Source organism: Manis javanica, chromosome 8, assembly GCF_040802235.1.
Source record: "Manis javanica isolate MJ-LG chromosome 8, MJ_LKY, whole genome shotgun sequence".
Taxonomy (NCBI): domain Eukaryota; kingdom Metazoa; phylum Chordata; class Mammalia; order Pholidota; family Manidae; genus Manis; species Manis javanica.
This window is the reverse complement of record NC_133163.1, coordinates 114,571,550-114,596,737: the sequence shown is the minus strand read 5'-3', so window position 1 is coordinate 114,596,737 and position 25,188 is coordinate 114,571,550. Positions and strand designations below refer to the sequence as shown.

General features: G+C 40.5%; 1 protein-coding gene across 11 annotated transcripts in view; it reads left to right on the top strand.

The window, feature by feature from the left end:
• DENND4A (DENN domain containing 4A) overlaps nt 1-24,298 on the top strand; it is a 142,732-nt gene extending 118,434 nt beyond the window's left edge. For 8 of the 11 annotated variants that reach the window (XM_073212031.1, XM_037010015.2, XM_037010014.2 and 5 more), the window contains 9 exons: nt 1,119-1,294; nt 1,387-1,533; nt 2,586-2,784; nt 3,026-3,280; nt 4,212-4,329; nt 4,451-4,477; nt 4,951-5,113; nt 5,279-5,343; nt 21,769-24,298. In XM_073212031.1, the coding sequence (XP_073068132.1) occupies nt 1,119-1,294; nt 1,387-1,533; nt 2,586-2,784; nt 3,026-3,280; nt 4,212-4,329; nt 4,451-4,477; nt 4,951-5,113; nt 5,279-5,343; nt 21,769-21,905 (1,287 nt within the window). In that variant the 3' untranslated portion in view covers nt 21,906-24,298. The remainder of the gene's footprint in view (nt 1-1,118; nt 1,295-1,386; nt 1,534-2,585; nt 2,785-3,025; nt 3,281-4,211; nt 4,330-4,450; nt 4,478-4,950; nt 5,114-5,278; nt 5,344-21,768) is intronic. The other 3 variants (XM_073212030.1, XM_073212029.1, XM_073212032.1) reach the window with 1 other exon arrangement.
• The last annotated feature ends 890 nt before the right edge of the window (nt 24,299-25,188 follow it).

Below are 25,188 nucleotides of genomic sequence, written 5' to 3'. Positions count from 1 at the left end.
CCCCTGAATAAACTTAAAATATCTAGTATTTCAGATTGTTGAAGTCATACTACTTTATCTGTTTAAAGTTTCATGCTTCCTTTGAGATTTATCAGCATACAAAAGCATATTCATTTTCAACATTTATATTTAGCTATATGTATGTTCCCTTTGAATTTTAATTTCACATCTTAAACACAACCAGTTTTGCTTATGCAAACACACTTTTCTGATGAGGGTACAGGTTTTGGCATTTGTGTCAACTTTTTCCATCATATTTTTCATTCTTTCTATCAGTTTGCTGTAGATATCTGCTAGATAGACTGCTACATATCCCCTTTTCCTATGATGGAAAAATCAGGCTCTTACATTTAAATTTTTTCCCCTAGTTTCTGTGTAAAAATTGCTTCCAAAGTTGTGAGTGTTATTGCTGTTTCACCCTAACTTGCATAAATTTGGAAAATAAATTTGCATGAAGCTAGAAAATAAAAGATGAGCATGGATGTTACAACTTACAAAGTTCCTGATGGCATCAGGAATTTATTTTATTAATGTAGTGGCAGCTTTTACATTTATCTATAGCAACATTTCTTAAACTGTCTATAGGGGCAGACCAGGGTTTCTTTGTTGTTGCTGTTTTATCAGTCGTGCCTGATAGTCTGTTAAATATATTGATCACAAACTTAGATGTTGCAGCAATGAAAATTACTTTAAAGGTTTCCAAATCCTGTTCTTAATTTCTCTACTTATCACAGACCGGTAAGAGTTTGTGGGCCAACACTTGCCTGGTGATCACACTTTGAGGAGCACAGATCTATAATATGAAATTATAAATAACTATTTTGGGTACTAACAAATTAATGCTTGAGTTTGCTTTTCCATGGCAAGTTTATGGTAATTACAGTGGTAACAATGCTCATTTTCAGGCAAAAGTTTCCTTTTCAGGCAAAAACTTTGGAATAGATTTAGCTGAAATAGTTAAATATTAAATAATGCACTGAATGTAATCTGTTTTTTGTTTGTAACTTCAGAATCCTCCCAAGTTTTATTTTTCCAATATATTTATGAATTGAAATGGTTTTGAATTCGTAGTATGCCCTAACTGAGTTTACTTTATAAAGTGCTGTTTTCATCCATAGGTTCTCATCTCAAGTTGCTCTAGGTGTAGAACTTGTGATTGTCTTGTCCATGATGAGGAAATCATGGCTGGCTGGACAGCTGATGATTCAAATCTCAATACTACATGCCCGTTTTGTGGCAATCTTTTCTTGCCCTTTCTGAATATTGAAATAAGAGATTTAAGACGGCCTGGAAGGTAATGATTTATGCTTTTTTTCCCTTCATGTTTAAGGATCATGTTACCTGAATCTCTCATTTCTTAATAAGTTTCTTTGATTCACGTTTCAGATACTTTTTGAAGTCAAGCCCATCTACAGAAAATATGCACTTTCCGTCCTCCTTTTCAAGTCAGGCAAGGCAGTCTTGTATTTCAGCATCAGCCTCTGGTCTTGATGCATCTGTTATCTCTGTTCAAGGGAATTTTGATCTAAACAGGTAATTATGATTCTGTGGAACTGTATTTAAACATCATATATTGTACATATTTCTGATAATGACAGGCAAGTTAGGTGATCATTTTAAGGTTTAAATTACTGTATGTAATATATTCATAATCTTAAATTCTTACTCCTGATTATAATAATATTATAATTCTCTAATAATCTAAATGTTTAAACAGTTATAGTTTATGCTTTATGAATCCACAGAGTTTAAGCTGTATAATTCATGTGTGATGTTTATGAACATTTTAAAGATAAAAATTCCATAGAACACATGCAGTTTATAATGAATATCTTTCTCTTACCTCCATCTCTTCAGGAATTATATCAGCGCTAACTTACTTCTACTTTGGAATATTTGATTTTCTACTTAAGAATGTTTAATAATCTAAGAAAACATTTAGAGCTGATGGAAGAACTGTTAGATTAAGCTAAGATTTATACAGTAAGCATAATATAAGTAAATCTATGCTTAAAACAAATGTAGAAATTGACTTCATTTTGTAAAAGTGCCAAATACACCATATATATATATATATATATAACCAGGCAAATGAGGCCATATTGGTAACTACGTGTGCAGAAGAAAATGCCTGTGTAGTATTGGCAGGCTGATGTAACCCGGTTGATCCTGAATGCCTTGGCAGCAAAACTGCAGTTCTGTGCACGCACCTTCTTTCATCTTAGGCTTATTAAAACCTTTTCTTTGTCTCGCACTAGCTTGTGACTCCTAAGGGAATTAGGTGCCTATTTTCTCTATCTGTAACTTCTGGGCCTACAGTGGTTCCTGCTGTATAAAAGTTATACACTAAATGTTTTGAGTAAATGAATGACTCTTGAATACTTAAAGTTCACTGGATGCAAAGGAAATTTAATGTGACTAGACAACTTAAAAAGTATATCCTGTTTCCTAGCTAAAGCCCAAGGACATCTTTCTTTTGATTTACTTTTCTATGTCTGTTTCTAAAGAGAAGAGCATGGTCTTTCTAGATGAAGTAAAGTAAACCCAGACAATGATATGCTTTTTTTCTTTTTTCAATGCCTAAGAAAATCTAAACTGCTGGAAAATACATGTGCCCGAAGTATTCAAATCCCTGCTGATAGATCAAAAACAGCTATGTCAAAATGTCCAGTGTTTCCAATGGCCAGAAGTGTCAGTGCTTATGGCCCTTTGGATAAGGAAGACACTGGAGGGCAGAAGCTTATTCCTACAGGCAGCCTGCCAACTACTTTACAAGGAGCTACAGTATGTATTCTGGTGTTTTTAAAAATTTGGACATTGATCAGTTACATATGATTTGTTTCCCTTGTTCTGAACAGCCTTATTAACTGTCATATTATTATCAAGAAGAGTTTCTTGTCACATGATACAATTACAATTATAGTACTTTTCTGTTTATATAGAAATCATTGACAGGAATTTTTTTTTAAGGATTTAGTGTCATCAATCTTGTATTTGCCATTTATGGGTTTTATTTATTCAACAGGATTCTCTGGGATTAGAATGGCACCTCCCGAGTCCAGATCCTATCACTGTTCCCTATCTCAGTCCTTTGGTGGTATGGAAGGAACTTGAAAGCTTATTGGAAAATGAAGGCGACCATGCAATAACAGTGGCAGGCTTCGTGGACCATCATCCAATTGTGTTTTGGAACCTGGTGTGGTATTTTAGACGTCTTGACTTACCCAGTAATTTACCTGGATTGATTCTTTCTTCTGAGCATTGTAACAAGTACTCAAAGGTATGAAAGTAAGAATTAACCAAAAGGCAATGCTACCACCCCCATTGTAATATTGTATGTTCCCAGTGACAAAAATAACATCATGCTAAGTATCCTTATAACCATCTGAATCAATAGACCTATTGATTCTTTTCAGTTTAGCAGTAAAACAAAGTCAAAGTCATGATTTTTAGCCATCTTGTAAAAGGGTTTGAATTTTTGCTCAAGCCTCAAGAATAAACTGTAAGTGACTCTTAGAAGAAAAATTTGTGAGTTGGCCCCAATCAAGCATACTATCTTCTTCAAAAACAAGACTAACACTTTTTTAGGAAGATGTATGTAATTGATATTGCAGCCATGTACTACCATTCTCTTCATTACTTTACTCAGAATTTTTGCTTAACATTTAGGTAGTTTGTTACATGTTCACTTGAATTTCTGATATATTGTTCTATGAAAGTGTTTTTACTTTTTCATATGCTGTCACCACCACTTAATTGCAGTCTCTACATTCAGGAACTTCATCTTCTCCCTTCTTGTATTTCACGTCTATATTGTGCATGTGCTCTGGATTTCCAGTACATGATAAATGAATGATGAAGGGGTTAACTCAGAGTTACCTGAGCTGGGGTCTCAGACTGATGTAGAATGAGGCTTCTGGATTCATCTTTCTGTGGATCCTCAATCATTAGCTGGTCAAGATTAGCCCTTCACGGTAGCCTTTCTCCCTTATCTTAATACTTTGTTAAATCTGCTGCGTTAGAGATCATTAGCTTCTCAACTCAGCCCATTTCCTTCAGTAGATATAAAATACAATCACACCTCTCATTTTCTATTGTGTTTCTGTCTTGCATGCATACATCCTAAAAAATATTTCTAATGATCTTGATAAAATATTTACAAAACATTATCATGTAAGGGTCGTTAATGAATGTTTTTTCCTTCAACACAGATTCCCCGCCACTGTATGTCCGAAGATAGTAAATATGTTTTAATACAAATGTTATGGGACAATATGAAATTACATCAGGATCCAGGGCAGCCTTTGTACATCCTCTGGAATGCCCACAGTAAGTGCTGTCATACAAGGCTGATTTCGTTCATTTGCGAGTACATCTCTACTTGCTTTAAATAGCCTAAGCTAATGTATAGCTGACTTTTATTTTACTATACTACTTTTTTGTCTTACAGGTCAAAATCGTACTCTTTTGTTTGAGAGTGAGTGTTAAGTTTGATATTTTTAGTGCTATCTTCTATGGAAGTCGATTTTTTTGACTTTTTGTTTTTGTTTTCTTAAAATGGTGCTGCGTATGTGCTGGAAGGTTATGTTTTGTAGAGTTCTGCTTTTAGCACATTGCTTGTCCCAATTTTTTCTTTTTACTAATTTTTTTTGTTTGTATCCATCCCAGGCTGCTGATTTAGAATTTCCTCCAGAGACCATATTAAGGAAAATAGTATTTTTAGTTATTGTCTACGTGAGGTCACAGAAAACTTTAGGCATTTTTTAAATCATTATTTGTTTTTTCTTTTGTTTTTCTTTCTTCATTCTTACATTTCTGTTCTTTTGTCTATTGCCCTCAATTTATTTTTAGTGCTTTCTAACTTCTTTAATAGCTGTCAGTTGCTGCTTAATTACATTCTTCTTTCTACACAGAACATTCTTCTTCATCTGCTCTTTTGTTCTTTGACAGCCCAAAAGTACCCAGTGGTCCATTTATTGCAAAAGGGTGATAATTCATTTAACCAGGAACTATTGAAAAACATGGTAAAAAGCATAAAGATGAATGATGTCTATGGACCAATGAGTCAAATTTTAGAGACACTGAATAAATGTCCTCATTTTAAAAGGCAGAGGTAAGTCTTTCTTTTAAATGAATATATGGTTCCTTTAAGCAGATTCATATTATCTGCTGTCTAATTTGTTAGAATATCTCATCCTTATATTACCACAAAAAAATTTTTTAAAGAATATATAGACTATATGGATAATAATGTTTTCTCCACTTATTTTCCCCCTAGGAGTTTATATAGAGAAATACTATTTCTCTCTCTTGTGGCACTGGGAAGAGAAAACATTGATATAGGTAAGTCAGCACAGAATATAACACATAATGTTTACATATCATGGGTATAGTTTTCAAAGTATCTCTATATTGGTAGTCTTTATTATTATTTTTATATTGAATTATATTACTGTATTAGAAGAATTTTTCCTTTTTTTTAATATAATATAAAAGATACTTTGATATTTTGGTCATACTGGTAATAATAATGGTAAATAATAAAAGTAACATTTTTTCAGACTTACTGTGTGCCTTACACTGTAACAAGTGCTTTCCATGTATTATCTCATACAATTCTCCTTAAAGCCTATGAGATAGATACTATTATCATTTCTACATTACTTTTGAGGTGACTAAGGATCCAAGAGTTTAAATAACCTAAATTTGGGTTTCACAATAAATAACAGAGCCATATTTGAACCAAGCAGTCTTTTTTTTTTTTTTTATCAAATGTACATCATAGTGGTTCAACAGTCCCGTTCGCCCTCCCTCCACCCCCACCCACTCCCCTCCCCCTTGGTAAACATTAGTCACTTCTCAGTGTCTATGAGTCTAATGCTGTTTTGTTCCTTCTTTTTGATTTGGATTTTTTTTAACTATTTTTTTCCTTAGGCCAGTTTTATTGCAAATGAACCCTTTACACATTTATTGCTTTGTTTTTATATTCCACAAATAAGTGAAATCATATGGTATTTGTCTTTCTCTGCCTGTTGAACCAAACAGGCTTAATTTGCAATCCCATACTTGTAACTATTGTGTCATATCACTGATGACATTAAGCTTATTTCAGAAAAGATGTGAAGCAGCCAAATATATATTTTAGGAGATTTAATTTTAGGATACACATATGGTATTCCACATCACTAACTCCCAAACTGTTCTGATTTATCATCTCCTTCTTCCAGTTACTGTGCCTGGCCTCCCCTAAGTTTCCACTTCTAAGTCCTAAGAAAGGGCAGAAATAGCCCCAGTAGACAAAAAGAAAAAAAATTGGTGACTATCAGGCATTGAAAGACTCAAGCAGAATTTTGACATTCTGTCTGAAAATTTTTAATGTGAATAGGTTGATGAAAATAATAATACATATAGTTCATCTGATTTGAGTGGTGTCTGACTTGGGTGCCCTACTTAAGTAAGCCCATTCAGTTAATCAGTTAATGAGAGAATATGTAATAGATCTTATTTCTTTTAGGTGATTTTATACCATCTTAACAAAAACACATCTAGTTCTTTAGCACTAGTCAACACTTTGACCTTTAAAATGCCTGTGACGTTTGCCACAGCCATTTGTTAGTGTTATCAGAGTCAAAATGATTATGCTGTACAATAAGCTTATACACAATGACAGGTCATTCAACCAGACCATATGGAGCATGAATAGAAAACAAAGGCTCTCCCTGTGCTGCTGGCTTCTCGACAAGTTCACTAAGGGACGGGAAACAGCAGGAGTTAGTGAGTGACATAGAGGGCTAACAATAGCCATCTCTAACTGGGTATCTCAAGGGGTTACCAGGTGCCATCTGATTAAAAGTGACCTGTGCCTCTGGGAATTGTCAGACTTGATGCCAAAAGAGAGACTGTAGAATTTAGCAAGAAAGGTATGAATGGGTGAAATGGTAAGCATCTTTTTTAATGGAATTATTAGACGGATGTGACTTTTTTTGTACTAATTATCTAAAAGGATTTACCGCTACTTAGCACATCCACAGAAAAGCCATATTTACTTAAAGTCTAAAATAAATTTCCCAACCCCCTAAAATGATGCTGAGATAAAGAAAAGTTTTTTATGCTTTCCCTATCTCAGCAATCTCTCATTCACTTCACTATAGCCAAGACAAGCATTAAATGATCCCTGTATTGATGCTGTTAGATTTCCTTATACTTGTAAACCAGCACCCCGACACCCATGTAAAATTTTGGTTTTCTTGGGGATTATTGCATAGGTACTTTTACTGGTACCTTAAAGGAATTTACCATGTCATAGATTCAAGAGCCTTTCTTCTGAGTCTGTATAATCACAGACCTGGTATCAACTTTCTTTTGCCAGTTGCTTGAAGGTTTCTGGAAGCATTTGAGTTCTTATGGCCTGTCCTTTATGTCCTCTCTGGGTGCAAAGATCTTCGCTGTCTATATATGTTAGGTGCCCCTCAAACAAAAATTACTACTTTCTCTGTAGCCCGAGTTGATGCCCAAGGAAAATTTAGAAACCCTAGGGGAAGGATTGGAAACTTGAGAAATAATAAGGGGAAAAAAGCAAATTTAAAATGTAAATGAGTAAATAACTTGTATTTAGATGGACTGATGGAAGCTAGATGTTAAAGGATTAGTTTTTGGAGGTCACTCTGCAGAGAGGTAGATTGGGATATGGGGAGAAGATACTTGAAGTGCTTTGTGATCAGAAGCAGGTGTGGAGAATGTCGAGGAACGAAGTCTGAGGTGTCCTCAGGACCAGACAAGCTTGAATATAAATAGCGATGGCTTCCAAAGAAATGACACTAAGTTGAGAATTTAGCCAGAAAATCATTGGAGGAGAAAATACACAAACTTTAAAGTTTGTGTGAAGACCCTGAGTTGAAGAGTCTGGCATTTTTGAGTAACTAAAAGGTCAGAGAGGAGAGGGTTCATATCATGGAATATGGAATGAAATGATTTTGGATAAGTAGGAAGGAACTAGATCATGCAGTACCTTATAGGTTATAACACATATTTTAGACCCAATTCTAGGGTAATGGAAACTTCTGGGGGATTTTTAAACAGGGTAGAGACATGATTGAATCTGTGTTTTATCAGGATCTGTAGTTTGTGGAGAACAAATTGGAAGGGGACCCAATAGTAAAGAAGGCATTTAGGGAAGCTAATGCAGTAATCCAAGTGAAATTGGATGGTGGTTTGGGTTGATAATATAAATAAAACCAACACTTAATGGACTAAGAGACTAATTTAATTAGAAGGAAATCTGCTCATTTAGAGAGAAGGATTGGAGATTGGCCTTATACTAACATTGAAAGGAAGGAGCGACACACAGCAGCAATTCACCGGGGAGTTCCGCTTTATTAGGGAAAGGTGCTGGGTTATATAGGAAGGCGCATGAGGTGATTGTGGTGTTACTTCTACGGGGCTGGTGGCTGTTGGCTAGGTGCTGGGATTGGGAGGGGGGCGAGAGGTGATTGGGCTTCAGGTGGCACCGGCGGGAACCGAGGACCCGGAAGAGAAGCAGGAAGTTTGCCATCTTACGGGTGGGGGCCCTTCATTCCCCCCTTTCTCCTCTATGGGGTTGTGGACGTTGCTTTCTCTCTGACTGCTTCCTTCTGAACGGGGGCGGAGAAGGGAGTGAGGGCTTGAGGATTGGCAGGAAAGGGTTGATAGGACTCCCCACAGTAAGGATGAGTAGATGTGGACTTCTTCAGGTTGGAAATCAATGAAGGTTCCCTGTAACCATAGGTTGAGGACTTGTTGATTCCAATGGTGCCAAGAGGATATGGGTGCCAGAAGCCAGGCATCTGCGGCCAGTGTTTCCAGGAACAGTTTCCAGCGGGGAGAGGGGTCCATCTCAGCATGTGGTGATGAGGTTACGTGAGGGTGAGGGATCTTCTGTGGCTAGAAGCTGAGAGTTCCTGAGTAAAAGTTGGTTGAAAGTTTGATTAGAGATTTTACAGACTTGGGATATGATAAACTTTACTATACAAGGCAAGAAGAGACAGGCGAGAAGAATGATTATTATGGGGCCTGCAATGGGCCAGAGCTAGGTGAGGAGGGGGTTTGTTAGTATTGAAGAGAATGGGTTGGAATTGGAAGCAGAGTGGAGGCTGGAGGCAAGGTCAGTGAGTTTGGTAATGTCAGTTTCTACAATGCTGGATTCGTTGATGTAATAGCAGCACTCTTCTCGAAGGAAGACGCAGGTGCCGCCCTTCTCGGCTGTAAGCAGATCTAGGGCCCGCCAGTTTTGAAGGGTGACTTTAGCTAGCGAAGTGACCTGTCTTTGGAGAGAGGCCAGGGAATCGGCAGTGGATGTCAGGGCCCTCTCAAGTTTGGCGTTGAGATCTCTAATTGCCCATAGAGAGTGACCCAGGGCTCCCCCTGAAAATCCTGCCCCAATGGCTGAGGTGGCTAGGGAAATACTGACCATAATGGGAAGGAAAGCAGCCCTTCTTGTGTGCAAGGGCAAAGGAGGTTGAAGCTCAAGGAATTCTGCCATGCTGTAAAGTGTAAGCTGTGGGATTAGGGTGACGAGAATGCAGGGTGTGCTGGAGTTGGGAGGCAGTGAGTTAAAAAGACTGCCATTACACCAATAGAAGTGTCCCGGCTGCGTAAAAGTCTTAGAGCCTGAGGTAGGGGTGTGGATAGAGAGACAGTGAAGTGCGCTGGAGGGGGGAGGGGTTGGGCCTACACAGTGGTGGATGGTGAGATTGTTTGCATATTCTGGTTCCCATAGGGGTATGTCTGCCAGGGGTCAGAAGGGTTGTCCTTCTGCATGAAAGGAGTAATTGGAAATGTTAAGGGGCACGGCGGCCAGCAGTGGGCGCTGTAGTGATGCGCACAAGAAACAATTGGCGGTGTTAAGGGTGTGGTTGAGAAAGATGGTGGTGTCCTGAATGAGCTGTAACCAAGAGTAGGAGGAATTGGAAGAGGGGCGGGGATGAGAAGATGAAGAGGCGCCGTCAAGAGTTTGGATAATGACTTTTTCGGAATGTTCGATATCGGATGCAACTTGAGAGATCTGGGAATGAGAGGGAACATACTCTCGAGAGATATGAAAGGTACCATGGGGGGTCGAGGACCCCCCGTAGTAAACTGAGGCTGTGACTCCAGCGGCCCATCAAGAGTCCCAGGGATCTGGGACTGATAAGAAGAATGAGCCGTTGGGATATTTCATGAAACGGTTGGAGGAGTAATACTGTGGGTACCGGGAGTTATCCATGTAGTGAATGGTGCAAGACCAGTAGGGACATCCCCCGTAGGTGTCTGGCCATCGCCTGCAATAGGCTTGTCTTTGGTCATAGAGGAAGCAGAGGTAGGGAGAATAAAGGTAGCTGCTAGTGAACACTTCTGTGGAGGGAGGAAAGTGGAGGTATAAAGGCCCAGAGCAACCTTTTGGAGGGCAGTCTGATGTGGCAATGAGGGCAGTAACTTTTGTTCGATGCTGTGTGTAAGTCTGTCTGACTTTGAATCTCCATACAAAGGAGGCTGGGGTGGCGGGGAAGACAATAGGAATGAGGAAAAAAAGCGAGAGAGCAGTAAAGGAGGAAAAAATCATGAATCGGTATGGATGGCAGAGGGGGTGCATGGGAGATGCAGAGTTTCAAGGGATCAGAGGGATGAGGCGCGGTAGAGTAGACAGCGTCTTGGGCTGTATCCGAAGGACTCTGGATTGTGACTGATGGGTCTTGGGTGTCCAGAGAAGGTGGGTCCTGGGTGTTTGGTTTCAACCTGGAGATATGAATCCAAGGGGTGACAGAGTTATCAGGCAGTAAGAGCTTGGCAGCCAAGGGGGTGCAGAGAATAACTGGGTGTGGACCTTCCCATTTTGGGGTGAGAAAGGGCCGATCTTCTGGCGGCTTATAAAACACTAGTTGGCTGGGCTGTAAGACAGGAGGATTTTGGGAGGTGGATGGATCAGGAAGGAGCCAATCCTGATATTTCCACAATTCAGTGCGGAGGAGAGAGAGTAGCGGAAGGGCCATATTGGGAGGAATTGGTCCTTTGTGGGAAGGGAGCCCCGGGGGTAGAATCAGGCGGCCGTACATGATCTCAAAGGGCGACAAGAAGGAAGGTTTCTTTGGGAGGGCCCGAATGCAGAGTAGAGCTAAGGGAAGTAAGCGAACTCAGTCAAGGTGTAGTTCAAGAGATAGTTTGGTCAGGATGTCCTTTAGAGTCCTATTGGCTCTTTCTACTTTTCCCGAAGCTTGTGGTCAACAAGGACAATGTAAATGCCAGGGGAGCGAGAGCAACTTGGAGAGGTTCTGGATAATTTGGGCAGTGAACTCAGGGCCGTTATCTGATTGGAGGGAAGTGGGCACCCCGAACCTAGGAAAGATCTGGGTGAGGAGGATAGAGGCAACCACGGATGCTCGTTTGCTAGTGGTGGGGAAAGCCTCGACCCATCCTGAAAATGTATCTACTAGCACGAGTAGGTATCTGGTACAGCGTACAGGGGGCATGTTAGTGAAGTCTATTTGCCAATCTGTGGCGGGGACATTACCCCTTGCTTGATGAGCTGGGAAGGGTCGGGCCTTGAGTGGGGTATTAGGGTTAGTGCGTTGGCAGATGGTGCACCTGCGGGTCATTTGGTCAAGTAGGGTTTTGTCTTCAGGAGAGAGAGAGAAAAAAAGGATTGTAAAAAATGGATCAAGGATTGGGGGCTGGGATGGAACAGATCGTGTAGGAAGCGGAAGAGGGACTCTTTGTCCTGGGAACAGAGGGTGTCTTGTGATAAGGCTAAAACCGCAAGGGCAGACGGATCATTGTCTGGTGCTTCTTCTGATAGGGCAACTGACCGGGCTACTCTGTCGGCTTTGTTGTTACCTCTTGCAATGGGGGAGTCATCCTTTTGATGTGATTTGCAGTGGACTATGCCCAGTCAGTGTGGGAGTTGTGAAGCCTCTAGAAGTTTAGTAATTAAGGCTGAATTAGTGATGGCATTTCCTTTTGTGGTGAGGAGGCCTCGTTCTTTCCATACTGCCGCGTGGGACAAGAGAATGTGGAATACGTATTTGGAGTCAGTGTACAGTGTGAGAGACGTGACCCGGGCCAGAGTGCAAGCTCTGGTGGCTGCAGTGAGTTCGGCCTGTTGATTGGTTGTACTGGGGGGTAGGGCTCGTACCTCGATGACGTCTTCGAGGGAGACTACTGCGTATCCTGCGTAGTGGGTGCCCTCATGTTTAAAGGAGGACCCATCAGTAACCCAGATGAGGTCAGAGTGTGAGAGGGCTCCGTCGGAGATCGTGGAGTGGCACGGAAGGAAGTTGTGAAGGGCTTCCAGGCAATCATGCAAGGGAGTATGAGGAGAGTAGGGCAGAGGAAGAAGAGTGGCCGGATTCAGGGGCGGGCAGGGGAGGAAAGAAATGTCTGGATTTGGGAGGAAAGAGGATAGTAAGGTCAGGAGTCTGGAGGGAGGGAGAGTCTGTAAACTTTTGTAGGTTAAGAGGTCCTTTAGGTGATGTGGGGACAGAATGGTAAGGGCGCCCCAAATGTTAGTTTATGAGCTTCCTTCTGCAAGAGCTGCCCAGCGGCTAATACCCGTAGGCAGGGGGCCCATCCCCAAACTGTGAGGTCTAATTGCTTGGAGAGATAAGCTACTGGGGCAAAGGATGGGCCATAATATTGGCCTAGGACTCCTAGTGCTTGACTGGACCGCTCATGAATGTATAATGAGAAGGGCTTCGACAAATCAGGGAGATGGAGAGCTGGGGCTTCCACAAGGGCTTGACGGAGCTTAATGAAGGAGTGTCGGGGTGAGGATGATAATGGTTCTTCAGGGGGGCCCTTGCTGAGGTCGTATAGGGGACTTGCCAACAGGGAGAAGTTAGGGATCCATGCTCTAAAATACCCAGCTAGGCCTAGAAAGGAAAGGATTTCTGTCTTGGTTTTGGGAACGGGCAGGTCAGAGAGGAGTCGTTTTTTGTCTAAGGTAATGGACTTTGTTGAGACAGAAGGAATCCGAGGTAAGTGACAGAAGGGGAAGAGATTTGAGCTTTGGTGGGGGATACCCGGTAACCTCTGGAAGCTAGAAGGTTAAGTAGGGAGGCAGTGTCAAGTTGAGACTGTTCCCACGAGGGACTGCAGAGTAAAAGATCATCCATGTATTGTAATAAGGTGGACTCGGAGTGATCATGATGAAACTGTTTGAGGTCCTGAGTTAGGACCTGTCCAAAAATATGGGGACTATCTCAGAAGCCTTGTGGCAAAACTGTCCAAGTGAGTTGTTCAGAATGTCTTGTGTATGGGTCCGTCCAGATGAAGGTGAAAAAATCTTGGGAGGAGGGGTCCAGAGGGATAGAAAAAAATGTGTCCTTGAGATCTAGGACTGAGAAGTGGGAGGCCGAGGCAGGGATCCGTGATAAAAGGGTGTATGGATTTGGAACTAAGGGATGGATAGGGACGATGGCCATGTTAATGAGGCGGAGATCTTGGACTAGGTGGAAAGATCCGTTGGTTTTTTTTAACAGCTCATATGGGGGTATTAAACGGAGAGTGAGTGGGTCTAAGGTGATTTTTGTTTAAAAGGCCCTGAATGATGGGTTGGAGGCCTATGAGGGCCGAAGTGGTTAGGGGGTATTGGGCCTGACAGATATACTGAGAGGGGTCATGTAATTTGATAGAGGCAGGAGGACATAGAGCCACAGAGGGGCTTGTAATGTCCCAAACTTTGGGATTTACAGGGTGTATGAGGGCGGAACTGGAGCTTTCATTGGGTAGAGGGGCGTCGTCGGCTATGAGGGCCATCAGAAAGGGAGTACTGGGGGCTGTGGGAGTGGATATAGTTATGGAAACATAGAGGAGAGAAAGGATGTCCCGTCCTAGTAAAGGGATGGGACACTGGGGCATAACCAGGAAAGAATGGGAGAAAGGTATGGGATTGTCTTGGATTGTGCATAAAAGGTGGGGGGGGGGGGTTAATGGAAAAATCTGTTTACCTCCTACTCCGACTACAGGAGTAATGGCAGGCATGGTAGGGCCCTGGTATTCTCGCAAGACTGAGAAGGTGGCTCCTGTATCTAGGAGGAAGGAGATGGGGTGACCGTCTACTATTAAAGTAACCCTGGGCTCCTGTTTGGTGATGGAAATGGTCAGGCGAGAAGCCCTCGGGGCCCATCAATCTTCTTCTGCCAGCCCCACTACGGCGGGCTTAGGATGGGGGTTGTTCGTCCAGCCTCCCCTTTGGGTAGCTGGGCAATCAGACCCCCAGTAGCCTTTTTGTGGCATCTGAGGCATGGGGTGGTAGGAGATCTGGGGGAGGGGCACACCTTTGACCAATGTCCTTCTTTTCCGCACTTGAAACAAGCTCCGGGGGGGGCTTGTTTATAGAGGGGCGCCCAGGTTGTGGTTTTATCAGCTGGGCCAACATTTGGAAGTTGGCCTGATCAGCCTTTTGTTTATGGCATTCTTTCTCCTCCTCCCAGTTATGGAAGACTTTAAAGGCCACTGTTAGGATCTCAGTCTGTGGGGTAGCGGGGCCCTGTTCTAACTTTTTGAGTTTAGCTTTAATGTCGGGGTAGCTTTGAGCTAGGAAGTATGTCATAAGGACATGTCTTCCATCAGGCATTTCTGGGTCTAGGCTGGTATACTGTAATAGGGCTTGAGTGAGTCTGTCTAAGAACTCGGAGGTAGTTTCCTCCCTCCTTTGAATTATGTCTTGGAGCTTTTGAAAATTGACTACTTTACAAGCTGCCTTTTTCAGACCTGCTATTAAGCAGGAGGCGAAAATATCTCAAGAGCGGAGACGCACGGCGGTGTTATAATCGCAGTGTGGGTCTTGTTCGGGGACAGCAGTGAGGCCAGGGGGATAGGTGGGGTCAGTCCTGTGGGTTTTGGTAGCGTGCGTTTGGGCAAAGTCCCAAACTCATCTACGCTCTTCAGGGAGGAGGGTGGAGGGTATTGGCCAGGAGCATGAAAATGTCATGATGTGTGAGGCTGTAAGACTGGAGGGTCCATTGAAACTCCCTGATGTATGTCGTGGGATCAGTGGAAAAGGAACCTAGGCATTTCTCAAGTGGGCTAAATCTCCTAGGGAGAAAGGGACGTGAACACGCACGATGCCTTTGGGTCCCGCCACCTCCCAGAGGGGGGTTATAATTTTGGGAGGCCTTTGGGACTGAGTCTGAGGGGGACTGAAGGTTTCTGGCTCAATCTGTGGGGGAGAGACAGGTGATAGGGGCAAGGACGGAGGAGGCTCCTGGGACTTAGTTAGAGGGGGGCTGAAAGGCTCAGGCTCGATCTGCGGGGGCGGTGAGGTGAAAGGGACAAAGGCGGAGGGGTGAGGTGGGGGAGGAGATGGTGGTGGAGGAAGGGGGAGGGGCTGTTGTAGGAGAGGAGGGGGAAGGGGGAGGATGGGAGGCTTCTGCAGGGGTGGAGGTAGAGGTGGCCGCGACAGCGGTGGTGGAGGAAGGGGGAGGGGCTGTTGTAGGAGAGGAGGGGGAAGGGAGGACGGGAGGCTTCTGTGGGGGAGGAGGTGGAGGCGACGGTGGAAGAGGGTGGAGGGGTTGTAGGAAGGGGAGGGGCCGAAGGGGGAAGCCTGTATGGCGGAGGCCCATCGGCCGGGTCAAAGGTAATCAAAGAGGGACTGGGAGTGTGTGGAGGGGAGGGAGACAGCTTACAGGCTTGGAGAACTTGGGGTGGGGAACAGGTGGTGCAGAGGCTGGGATTTTGAGCTAGGAGGCGAAAACTTCGATATAGGGAATCTCCTTCCATTTTTTCAGTCGCTAGCAGTAGTTAAAAAGATCGCCAGTGATGTTAGGATCAAGAGTTCCCCCTGCGAGCCATTGGTTGTTATTGTCCAGGGGGTATGTCGGCCAATCTTGGGAGCAGTATTTACGGAGAAGTTTTGGTTTTATATCAGGCGTCAGGGAGAGGGTAGCCAGATGCTTAAGCAGGCATTCAAGAGGTGAATCCTTAGGGAGGGATGAGGAGGCTCCCATGGCTAAAGGACAGAGAAGGAGACAAACAGGGGAAGACGAACGGAGATCCTAGGACTGGAAGCAGACCACAAGGAGACAAAGGGTGTCCCCGATGATCTTTGGTGGTCTGCGGAAACTCGTACACGAGTCAGAATTTCTTAGGAAGTGTGGGTCGTCACCCAGACTTCTCTAAGAAGGCAGAGTGCTGGAGTCACGAGGAACCTAGTACTAGGAATTTTCAGTGGAAGGATCGGAAGGAGGAGGGGGGAAAAGGGAGCGTTCTCATCCACAAGGGAGTCACCTTGTTTATGGCTGTTGGAGGGGGGTCTGAGGGTCTGCTGCAGCCGTGAAGGCCTGAGGCGGGGATTTATGGCTGTTGGAGGAGGGGCCTGAGGGTCCGCCGCAGCCGTGAAGGCCTGAGGCGGGGAGAGTTCCCTCCTCGTCCCCGAGCGTCAGGGCCTTGCCGGACGATCACAGTCAATGGCGCTGCGATAGCTCGGGGAAGAGTGGTCCACTCCGGGGGGGGAAAACTTACCCAAAGGCTGAAGAGGAGTGGTGAGTGTGATGAGCCAGTGCCAGAAAAAGAGGATGAGGGCAAGCTGCTGCTCGTGTCGGGGGAAGACGGGGCCCAGTTGGGGTGTCCCGTCTCCTGGGTTTCGGCACCAGTGAAAGGAAGGAGCGACACACAGCAGCAATTCACCGGAGAATTCCGCTTTACTAGGGAAAGGTGCTGGGTTATATAGGAAGGGGCATGAGGTGATTGTGGTGTTACTTCTATGGGGCTGGTGGCTGTTGGCTAGGTGCTGGGATTGGGAGGGGGGCGAGAGGTGATGGGGCTTCAGGTGGTGCCAGCGGGAACCGAGGACCCGGAAGAGAAGCAGGAAGTTCGCCATCTTATGGGTGGGGGCCCTTCAAACATGGCCTTTAAAATTTTAGATGTACATCTCTAAGCCCAAAATAGATTATTGTTTAGTATCTTTGGGAAAAAAACTATGACCCAGAAAAGTATAACCAGGGAACATTGTACTCAGAAGTCACAGTAAATCATTGATTACCTAACTGGAATAAAGTTGGAAACATTTGGAGAAGTTCCAATAGAAAAGTAAAACTTACTTAGAATTAAGGACTATTTGATGCTGAAGGCTAAAGGAAATGTAACTACATTTAACCTTTAATTTTGCTTATAAACAAATATTGTATGAATGTGTTGTGCTGCCCTTCCCATTAAAAAGAGGGAAAGAATGAATGGATTTAAACTCAAAACAAAGGGGCTTTGAGCAGAATATTGTGAACATTTGTTTTTTAACTTTAGTGGTTGTGAGCATTGTAGACTATTAAAAATAAGAAAATTGACAATTGATTCTAATGTTCAACTAGAAAAATAATAATGCTAGAATAGCTAGGTGTCAAAATACATAAACAAGAGAATGAAAATGATACACTAGAAAACAGCTACTTAACACAAAAGAAGGCAGTAATGGAAGAACTGAGGGCCAAAAAAGACAACAAATAGAATACAACAAAATTGCAGATGTAAATTATGCCTTATCAGCAGTAGCATTAACTGTAAATGGATTAAACTCCCCAATTAAAAAGCAGATTAGGCAGAATGGATTTTTTAAAATTATCAACTATATTATATATAAGAGACACACTTTAGATACAGAGGCACAAATACATTGAAAGTAAAAGGATTGAAAAGACACTCCATGCAAATAGGATTAAAAAGGGAACTGGAGTCTGATACTAATATCAGACAAAATTGACTTTAAAACAAGCTGTTACAAGAGATAAAGAAGGACATTTTATACTGATAAAACAGTCAATCCACCAAGAATTACTGTTTGTAATTATACATGTACCTTCTAACAATATAGGCCCCAAATACATGAAGTTAAAAACTAACATAATTGAAGGAAGAAATAGACATTCAACCATAATAGTTGGATATTTCAAAACTCTGCCCCCAATAAGGGATAGAACAACTAGATTGAAGATTACCAAGAAAATAGAAGATGTAAAGAACACTATGAACAAGTAGACCTAAGAAATTTCTACAGCACACTTCATCCAAGAACAGAACATATGTTCTTCTCCACTATACATGGATTGTTGTCCAGAATAGACCATATGTTAGGCATAAAGCAAGTCTCAGTAAATGTAAAAGGGTTGAAATCATACAAAGGATGCTCTCTAACCATTGTAGAATGAAATTAGAAATCAATAACAGAAGGAAAATAAGGAATTCACAAGTATACAGAAATTAAACACCATACTCCTAAATAGTGAATGGATCAAAGAAGTCATAAAGAAAATTAGGAAATACTTTGAAATGGATTTGAGAAAATGAAAACAGCATACCGAAACTCTGTAATGAAAGCAGTGTTCAGAGGGGAACTTTCACCTGTAAACCCCTAATAATATCCTACTTTAGGGAACTAGAAAAAGAAGAGCAAACTAAACCCAAAGCAAGTAGAAGAAAGGAAATATTAATAGAACAGAAATAAATGAAATAGAGGAAAAAAACAGGGAAAAATTATTTTTAAAAATAGAGAAACTCTCCAAAATCAAAGTTGGTTCTTTGAAAAGATCAACAAAATTGATCTTTAGCTAGACTGACTAAAAGTAAAAGAGAAAGGACTCAAATTACTGGAATCAGTGTAATTGTAGATTAATGATAACAAAAAAAATGACTGGAATCAGGAATGGAAAAGGGAATATTCTTACTGACCTTACAGAAATAAAAAAAATTATAAGGGGGTACAATAAGTAATTATATGCCAACAAACTAGATAACCTAGAAGAGATAGGCAAAATCTTAGAAAGACAAACTGCAAAACCGACTCAAATAGAAAGCCTTGATAGATCTATAACAAGTAAAGACATTGAATTAGTAATCAAAAACCTTCCCACAAAGAAAATCCCAGAACCAGATGGTGAATTCTAAATGTTTAAAGAGGACTAACACCAATTGTTATGGACTTCGCGTTTGTGCCCTCCTCCCCCGTTCATATGTTGAAGCCCTGATATGATAGGAAATACAGCCTATAGGAAGTAATAATGTCATGAGGCTGGAAGCCCCGTAATGAGATTAGTATCCTTATAAGAAAGAAGAGATTTATCCCTTTTTCTCAGCCATGTGAGGATACAGAGAGAAGGCAGCTATCTGAAAAAAACAGGAATAGTGCTACCACCAGATCTGCTGGCGTCTTGATCTTGAACTTCCTAACCTCCAGGACTGTGAAAAATAAACGTTTATCATTTAAACCACCCGATCTGTTGTATTGTGTTACAGCAGCTTAAACTAAGGCATTAACCATTCACAAGCTTTTACCAAAAAAATAGAAGAAAAAGTTCTTCCAACTCATACTCTGAGGCCAATATTACCTTGACCAAACCCAAAGACATCACAAAGAAAACTACAGAGCAGTATCCCTTATTAATCAAGATGCAAACATTTCAAAAAACTTGCAAATTAAACCCAGCAACATAAACAAAGGATTATATACCATAACCAAGTGGGATTTATCCCACAAATGCAATATTAGTTCAACATACCAAACGCAGTGTAATATACCATACTAATAGAATAAAAGACAAAATCCACATATCTCAATAGATGCAGAAAAAGCAATTGATAAAATTCAACAAACTAGGAATAGAAGGGAACACCCATATCCTGATAAAGGGCAATTATGAAAAACCTACAACATCATACTCAATGGTGAAAAACAGAAAGGTTTCCCCTTAAGATTGAAATATGGCAAGGATACCTCCTCTTACCACTTCTACTCAGCATCGTAGTGGAAATTCTGTCCAGAGCATCTAGGCAAAAAAAGTAAAATAAGAGACATCCCAGTTGGAAGTGGTAAAATTATCTTTATTCATAGACAATATTATCTTATATATAGAAAACCCTAGATGTTCCATACCATAAAAAAAAAAAAAAAAAAAAAGAACCATTTGACCTGTTAATTCCACTCCTAGGAATTTACCCGAAGAAAAAAGATCCCTGTTTTGAAAAGACATATGCACCCATATGTTTATTGTAGCACTATTTACAATAGCAAAGATATGGAAGCAACCAAAGTTGTCCACTAATAGATGAATGGATAAAGAAAATGTGGCACATATACCCAATGGAATATTATTCAGCCATAAAAAGAAAAGAAATCCTACCATTTGCAACAACATGGATGGAGCTAAAGGGTATTATGTTCAGTGAAATAAGCCAGGCAGAGAAAGACAAGTACCAGGTGATTTCATTCATTTGTGGAGATAAAAACAAAGCAAAACTGAAGGAACAAAACAGCAGCAGACTCACAGACTCCAAGAAGGGATTAGTGGTTACCAAAGGGAAAGGGGTGGGGGGGGTGAGTGGAGAGGGAGGGAGAAGGAGACTCGGGTGTTATGATTGGTACACATGGTGTGGTGGGCGTCATGGGGAAGACAGTGTAGCACAGAGAAGACAAGCAGTGACTCTGTAGCATCTTACTACACTGATGGACAGTGACTGCAATGGAGTATGGGGGGGACTTGATAATATGCGTGAATATACTAACCACAATGTTATGTGAAACCTTCATAAGATTGTAGATCAATGATACCTTAATAAAAAAAATATTTACAAGTCATTTATCTGGCAAGGGATTTAATATACAGAATATATATAAAGGACTCCTAAAACTTAGCAACAAAAAAACAAACCAATTCAAAATGGGCAAAGGACTTGAATAGACATTTTTCCAAAGAAGATATATAAGTGGCCAATAAGCATGTGAAAAGATGCTTGTCATCACTAATTATTAGGAAATGCAAATCAAAAATACAGTGGAATACCACCTCATGCCATTAGGATGGCTACTATCAAAACACCAGGAAATAATAAGTGTTGGTGAGGATATGGAAAAATTGTAACCTTGTGCATTGTTAATGGTAATGTGAATGTGAAATGGTACAGCTGCTGTGGAAAACAGTATGACAGTTCCCTCAAAAAATGAAAAATAGAATTTCCTTATGACCCAGCAATCACCCTTCTGGGTATATACCCAAAAAAAATTGAAAGCAGAGTCTCAAAGAGATGTTTGTACACTTGTGTACAGAACAGCCAAAATTATTCATAATCGCTAAAATGTGGAAGCAATGTAAGTATCTGTCAAAGGATGAATGAATTAGCAAAATGTGGCATATACATACAATGGGACATCATTCACCCTTAAAGATGAGGGTACTCCTGACACATGCTCGTGCGTGGGTAACCTTGAGGACATTATGTTAAGTGAAATAAGCCTGTCACAAAGAGACAAATACTGTATGATTCCGCTTGTGAGGTACTTAGTCAAATTCATAGAGACCGAAGTAGAATGGTAGTTGACCAGCGGGAGGGAAGAAGAAATGGGGAGTTAGTATTTACAGGACATAGAGTTTCAGTTTCACCAGGTGATGAGTGCTCGTGGGGATGGGAGGCAGCAGTGGTTACACAACATTATGAATATGTGTAACATCACCAAAGTGTATAGCTAGAAACAATGAAGAGGGTAAATCATGAGTTACATGTATTTTACCACAATTTTAAAATTTGATAATGTAATTTTTTTAAGTTGGCAGTTTTTTCAAGTTGGCAATTTCAGAGGTCTGTGTCATCTAAAATGCCATGAACTCAAAGGTTCCTGTTCCAACTTTGAGATTCTGTGATCTTTCAGTCGGGAGAAATTAACCAGAGGTTCCTCCTTGGCCTCTAATTTTGAAGTTCTTTAGTATTACAGAAACTTGGATTAGGGTTAATATCAAGCATCAATTTTTTGTGCTTTTATTTCTTCATGAACTTTTGCAGATGCGTTTGATAAAGAATACAAGATGGCATATGATCGTCTCACACCTAATCAAGTCAAGAGTACACACAACTGTGACAGACCACCAAGTACAGGAGTGATGGAATGTCGAAAAACCTTTGGAGAACCTTATCTTTAAGATATGTGTGTGTGTGCTTTCAATATGTATTATATAGTCAGTGTATAAAATAACTTTCAGACTCTAAAGATTTTTCTTCGATTTTGAAAATGCACTTGTAAATGGTTCAGAAAGTACAGATAGCTTATGTACAGAATGGCCTCGGAAGAGAATAATGATAAGTGGAGAGAACCACTTTGTTTCCCATTTCTTTTTTTTTTCCTTTACTTCTGTAACAAATAATTAAGTATTTTTTTGTGGTGAGGAAATCCCTAAACAAAATTAGTTCCCATAAAATAAGACAACTGTTTTATGGTTTCTCTTGGAAGAGACAGATGAAAAAATCATGTATGGAACTTAAACAAATGTAAGATCAAACTATCTCCTGTTTTCATAGACTGTTCAAATGTTTTGACCATGAAGTTGTATTATACATATTTCAGATTGTTTATAGTAAGTTGATATTTTTTTAATTTTTAAACTTAATATAGCAAATGAAATGAACTTAAACTTATGGAGCAAGCAATTAAGTGCTTATTTTCTTTGTCTGCTGCTATTTGAAGTAATTAGTAGAGCTGCAGATCTCTATATGTATATCTATCTCTATATATTTTTTATTACTTGGGAGAATGATAAAAAAAAAGTCAGTGCTAGTGTCAGTGTTGTCCTCGGCTTGCATGTTAATAGCCCATAAGCCTGACCGCAGTGAGTGAGTCACGACAAGGGTGTGCACCGCCCGGACTGACTCCCTGAGCCTCGCGAAAGGAGCGCCTCAGCAGTTCCAAGTCTGCTTTGGCAAAACCAGGTTTAATATACCATGATTCCAAGATTTCCTCTATTGCTAATAGATATATACAATACACAGGGAAACAGCTTACAAAGCCAAATATCAATTTAAATTTTAATATTCTACATGAACACTTCTGTTGGGAAATATGTCAGCTTGTTCCAAATTTTTCCCTTATTATGTAGAATATTGGGTATGACTCAAATTATACTGTATTTATCTGGAATATGACCTACTGCAATATTCTGTTAATATTATATATATAAATATTCACAATATTTTTTCAAAAGTAGAAAAATAATAACTCTCTAAAAGTACAGCCAGATAGAATTTCCCATATTGAGGAATTTGGCTTTTTCAATAAGCCTTCAGAATCTGAAGTTTTTGGAATCTAAAATCCAGAAATATCCAGAAATCAGACAATAAATTGAAAAAGTTTAAGCAATGTGAGTATTAAAGAGACTCTTAAAAATATATTTTTAGTCCCATTATTTCTAATATCACTTTCTTTGTATAGTTTCTGATAAAGAGTATCCTTTGGCTATTAGAGTTATAGATTTTCAGTGTGTGTGTGTGTGTTTGCACATTGTCATTAATGAAAGAATTCTTTAGCCAATTTCAAAGAAGAAGAAAAAGGATGGTCCCAAATTAGGTGTATTAAAGCCAGTAGAGTCCACGACACTTGGACTGGAGATATCTTGAAGTCCGAAGGCTTACAATTAGTTCAGCTGCAGAAAAACCATTTTTGCATTCACACCATTAATAAATGAATAGCACCAAGCTGAAACACGTCACACCTTTCTACTCTGGGAAATAATGGGACAAGCTCACAGTGTAAAATTTTAGTTCAGTTAGTTGGGGGCTGAACTTGCTTACTTGAAAAATCTGGTGCTATGCACATATACCTGCCTCTCCTTTGTAAATACCACTCCAGTCTTCTCCTTTACTATTCAGATCCAAGGTTCGCATTCTAATTGAGTCTTATGTTCTCTGAATCATTTGAAAGTTGTCAAATGAGAGAAACATATGATAGGTGAAGCTTTTGGCATTAGTGACAAATATCCCTCCAAACAGGATTCTGGGGTTCCCTTCTGGCTTTTTGTTGTTGCTTGGTTTTTCCCCTAGGCAAACAGCTTTCACTATTGCTTACCTTTCCTTTAACACACAATATGAAGAATGAGTTTATTGATTTCAAATACCTGACCAAAAAAAGTGAAGTAAACCCATTCTTTATGGTTCAAACTCATTTGGAAAAGTGAATGTAATTTTTATCACCTCCCACACACACAAAGTTTTGTTTCTGCTTTTGGTTGGCTTTTATTTCCCCCTACTTTTAAACCCTAGGGAATATTATTTGCACAAATTAGTCTTTAAAGAAAGTCTAGAACAAGACTAGAAAATGGTAAACCCCGCTCAAAAGAAAATTAAAATAGAGATCATCCTTTAAAATAACCCTATACAAATTTTTCAATTTTCTGTCCATTGACCATACATTTTGAAGAACCACAGCCAATCGTGTTAGAGAGAAATGCCCTTTTGCTAACATTATCTGTCTCTTATTTTCTGACTCTTAGTTTCGTTTGTATGTTTAATAGTTGAAAATAAACCATGCTGTGTCCTGGTATAACTTGTTTACTAATTCCTCCCAATGTATTTTCAGTGTCACACATTTGTATTTTGTATTTTGATATTCAACTTTTTCCTCATATTGTCAGATAGGGAATTATGCATCCTGTTCATATTCTGATTTTGTCTTTTTTTTTCTCATTTTGTGGTATGTTTTACTTTAAAACACTAAAGCCACCAGCCTATTTTATTAGAAGGTTTTCTAGTATGTCTTTCCATGTTTGTATATAGAGAAACGGCCCCTGAAAACATTGGTTCAGCATTTTAGGTGATAAATACTTATTTTACTTTATGCTGGGAATTACTATGATATTTTAGTACACCCAGCAAGTCATAGTGCTGCATATAGAAGGCCTGTTACATTGTATTTCTAAATACTTGGTAAATATAGTATGTTGTATTTCTAAATACTTTATATAACCAGAAAATACCCATATGTATGGTAATATGCAATGGCCCAGCTTTATTTATTTCTCCCACTAGAAGTTGAAAGCTACTGTTAGGCACTTTATCTCAGAGCAGGAAGGAAAAGAGCGGGCTGCCTCTTTGAGGGGGCCGGTGGCCCACCTTTGTGCTAGAGCTAGCATTCTCTGCCCTTCCTGTTTGGGTACAAGATGAAGTTTTGTTTCAGAATTGAATTCTCTAGAACTGCATACCAGTTTACCTTAATATCCTCAGACTTGGACTCTTCTAATCCCTTCATACTACACTCTTCCTCTGGCCTCAAAGTAAGTACATTTGCTGGCTTAACTATTTTTGTTTACAAAATAAGCAGTACACAAATTAATATAGGAATTTCTGTCTCTGCTTCAGAAAGCCCGTATGCATGTGCTTATTCTCCGAGATGGTAACAGACTCTTCCGATGAAGTTACTGTGTGGCCTTTCCACAG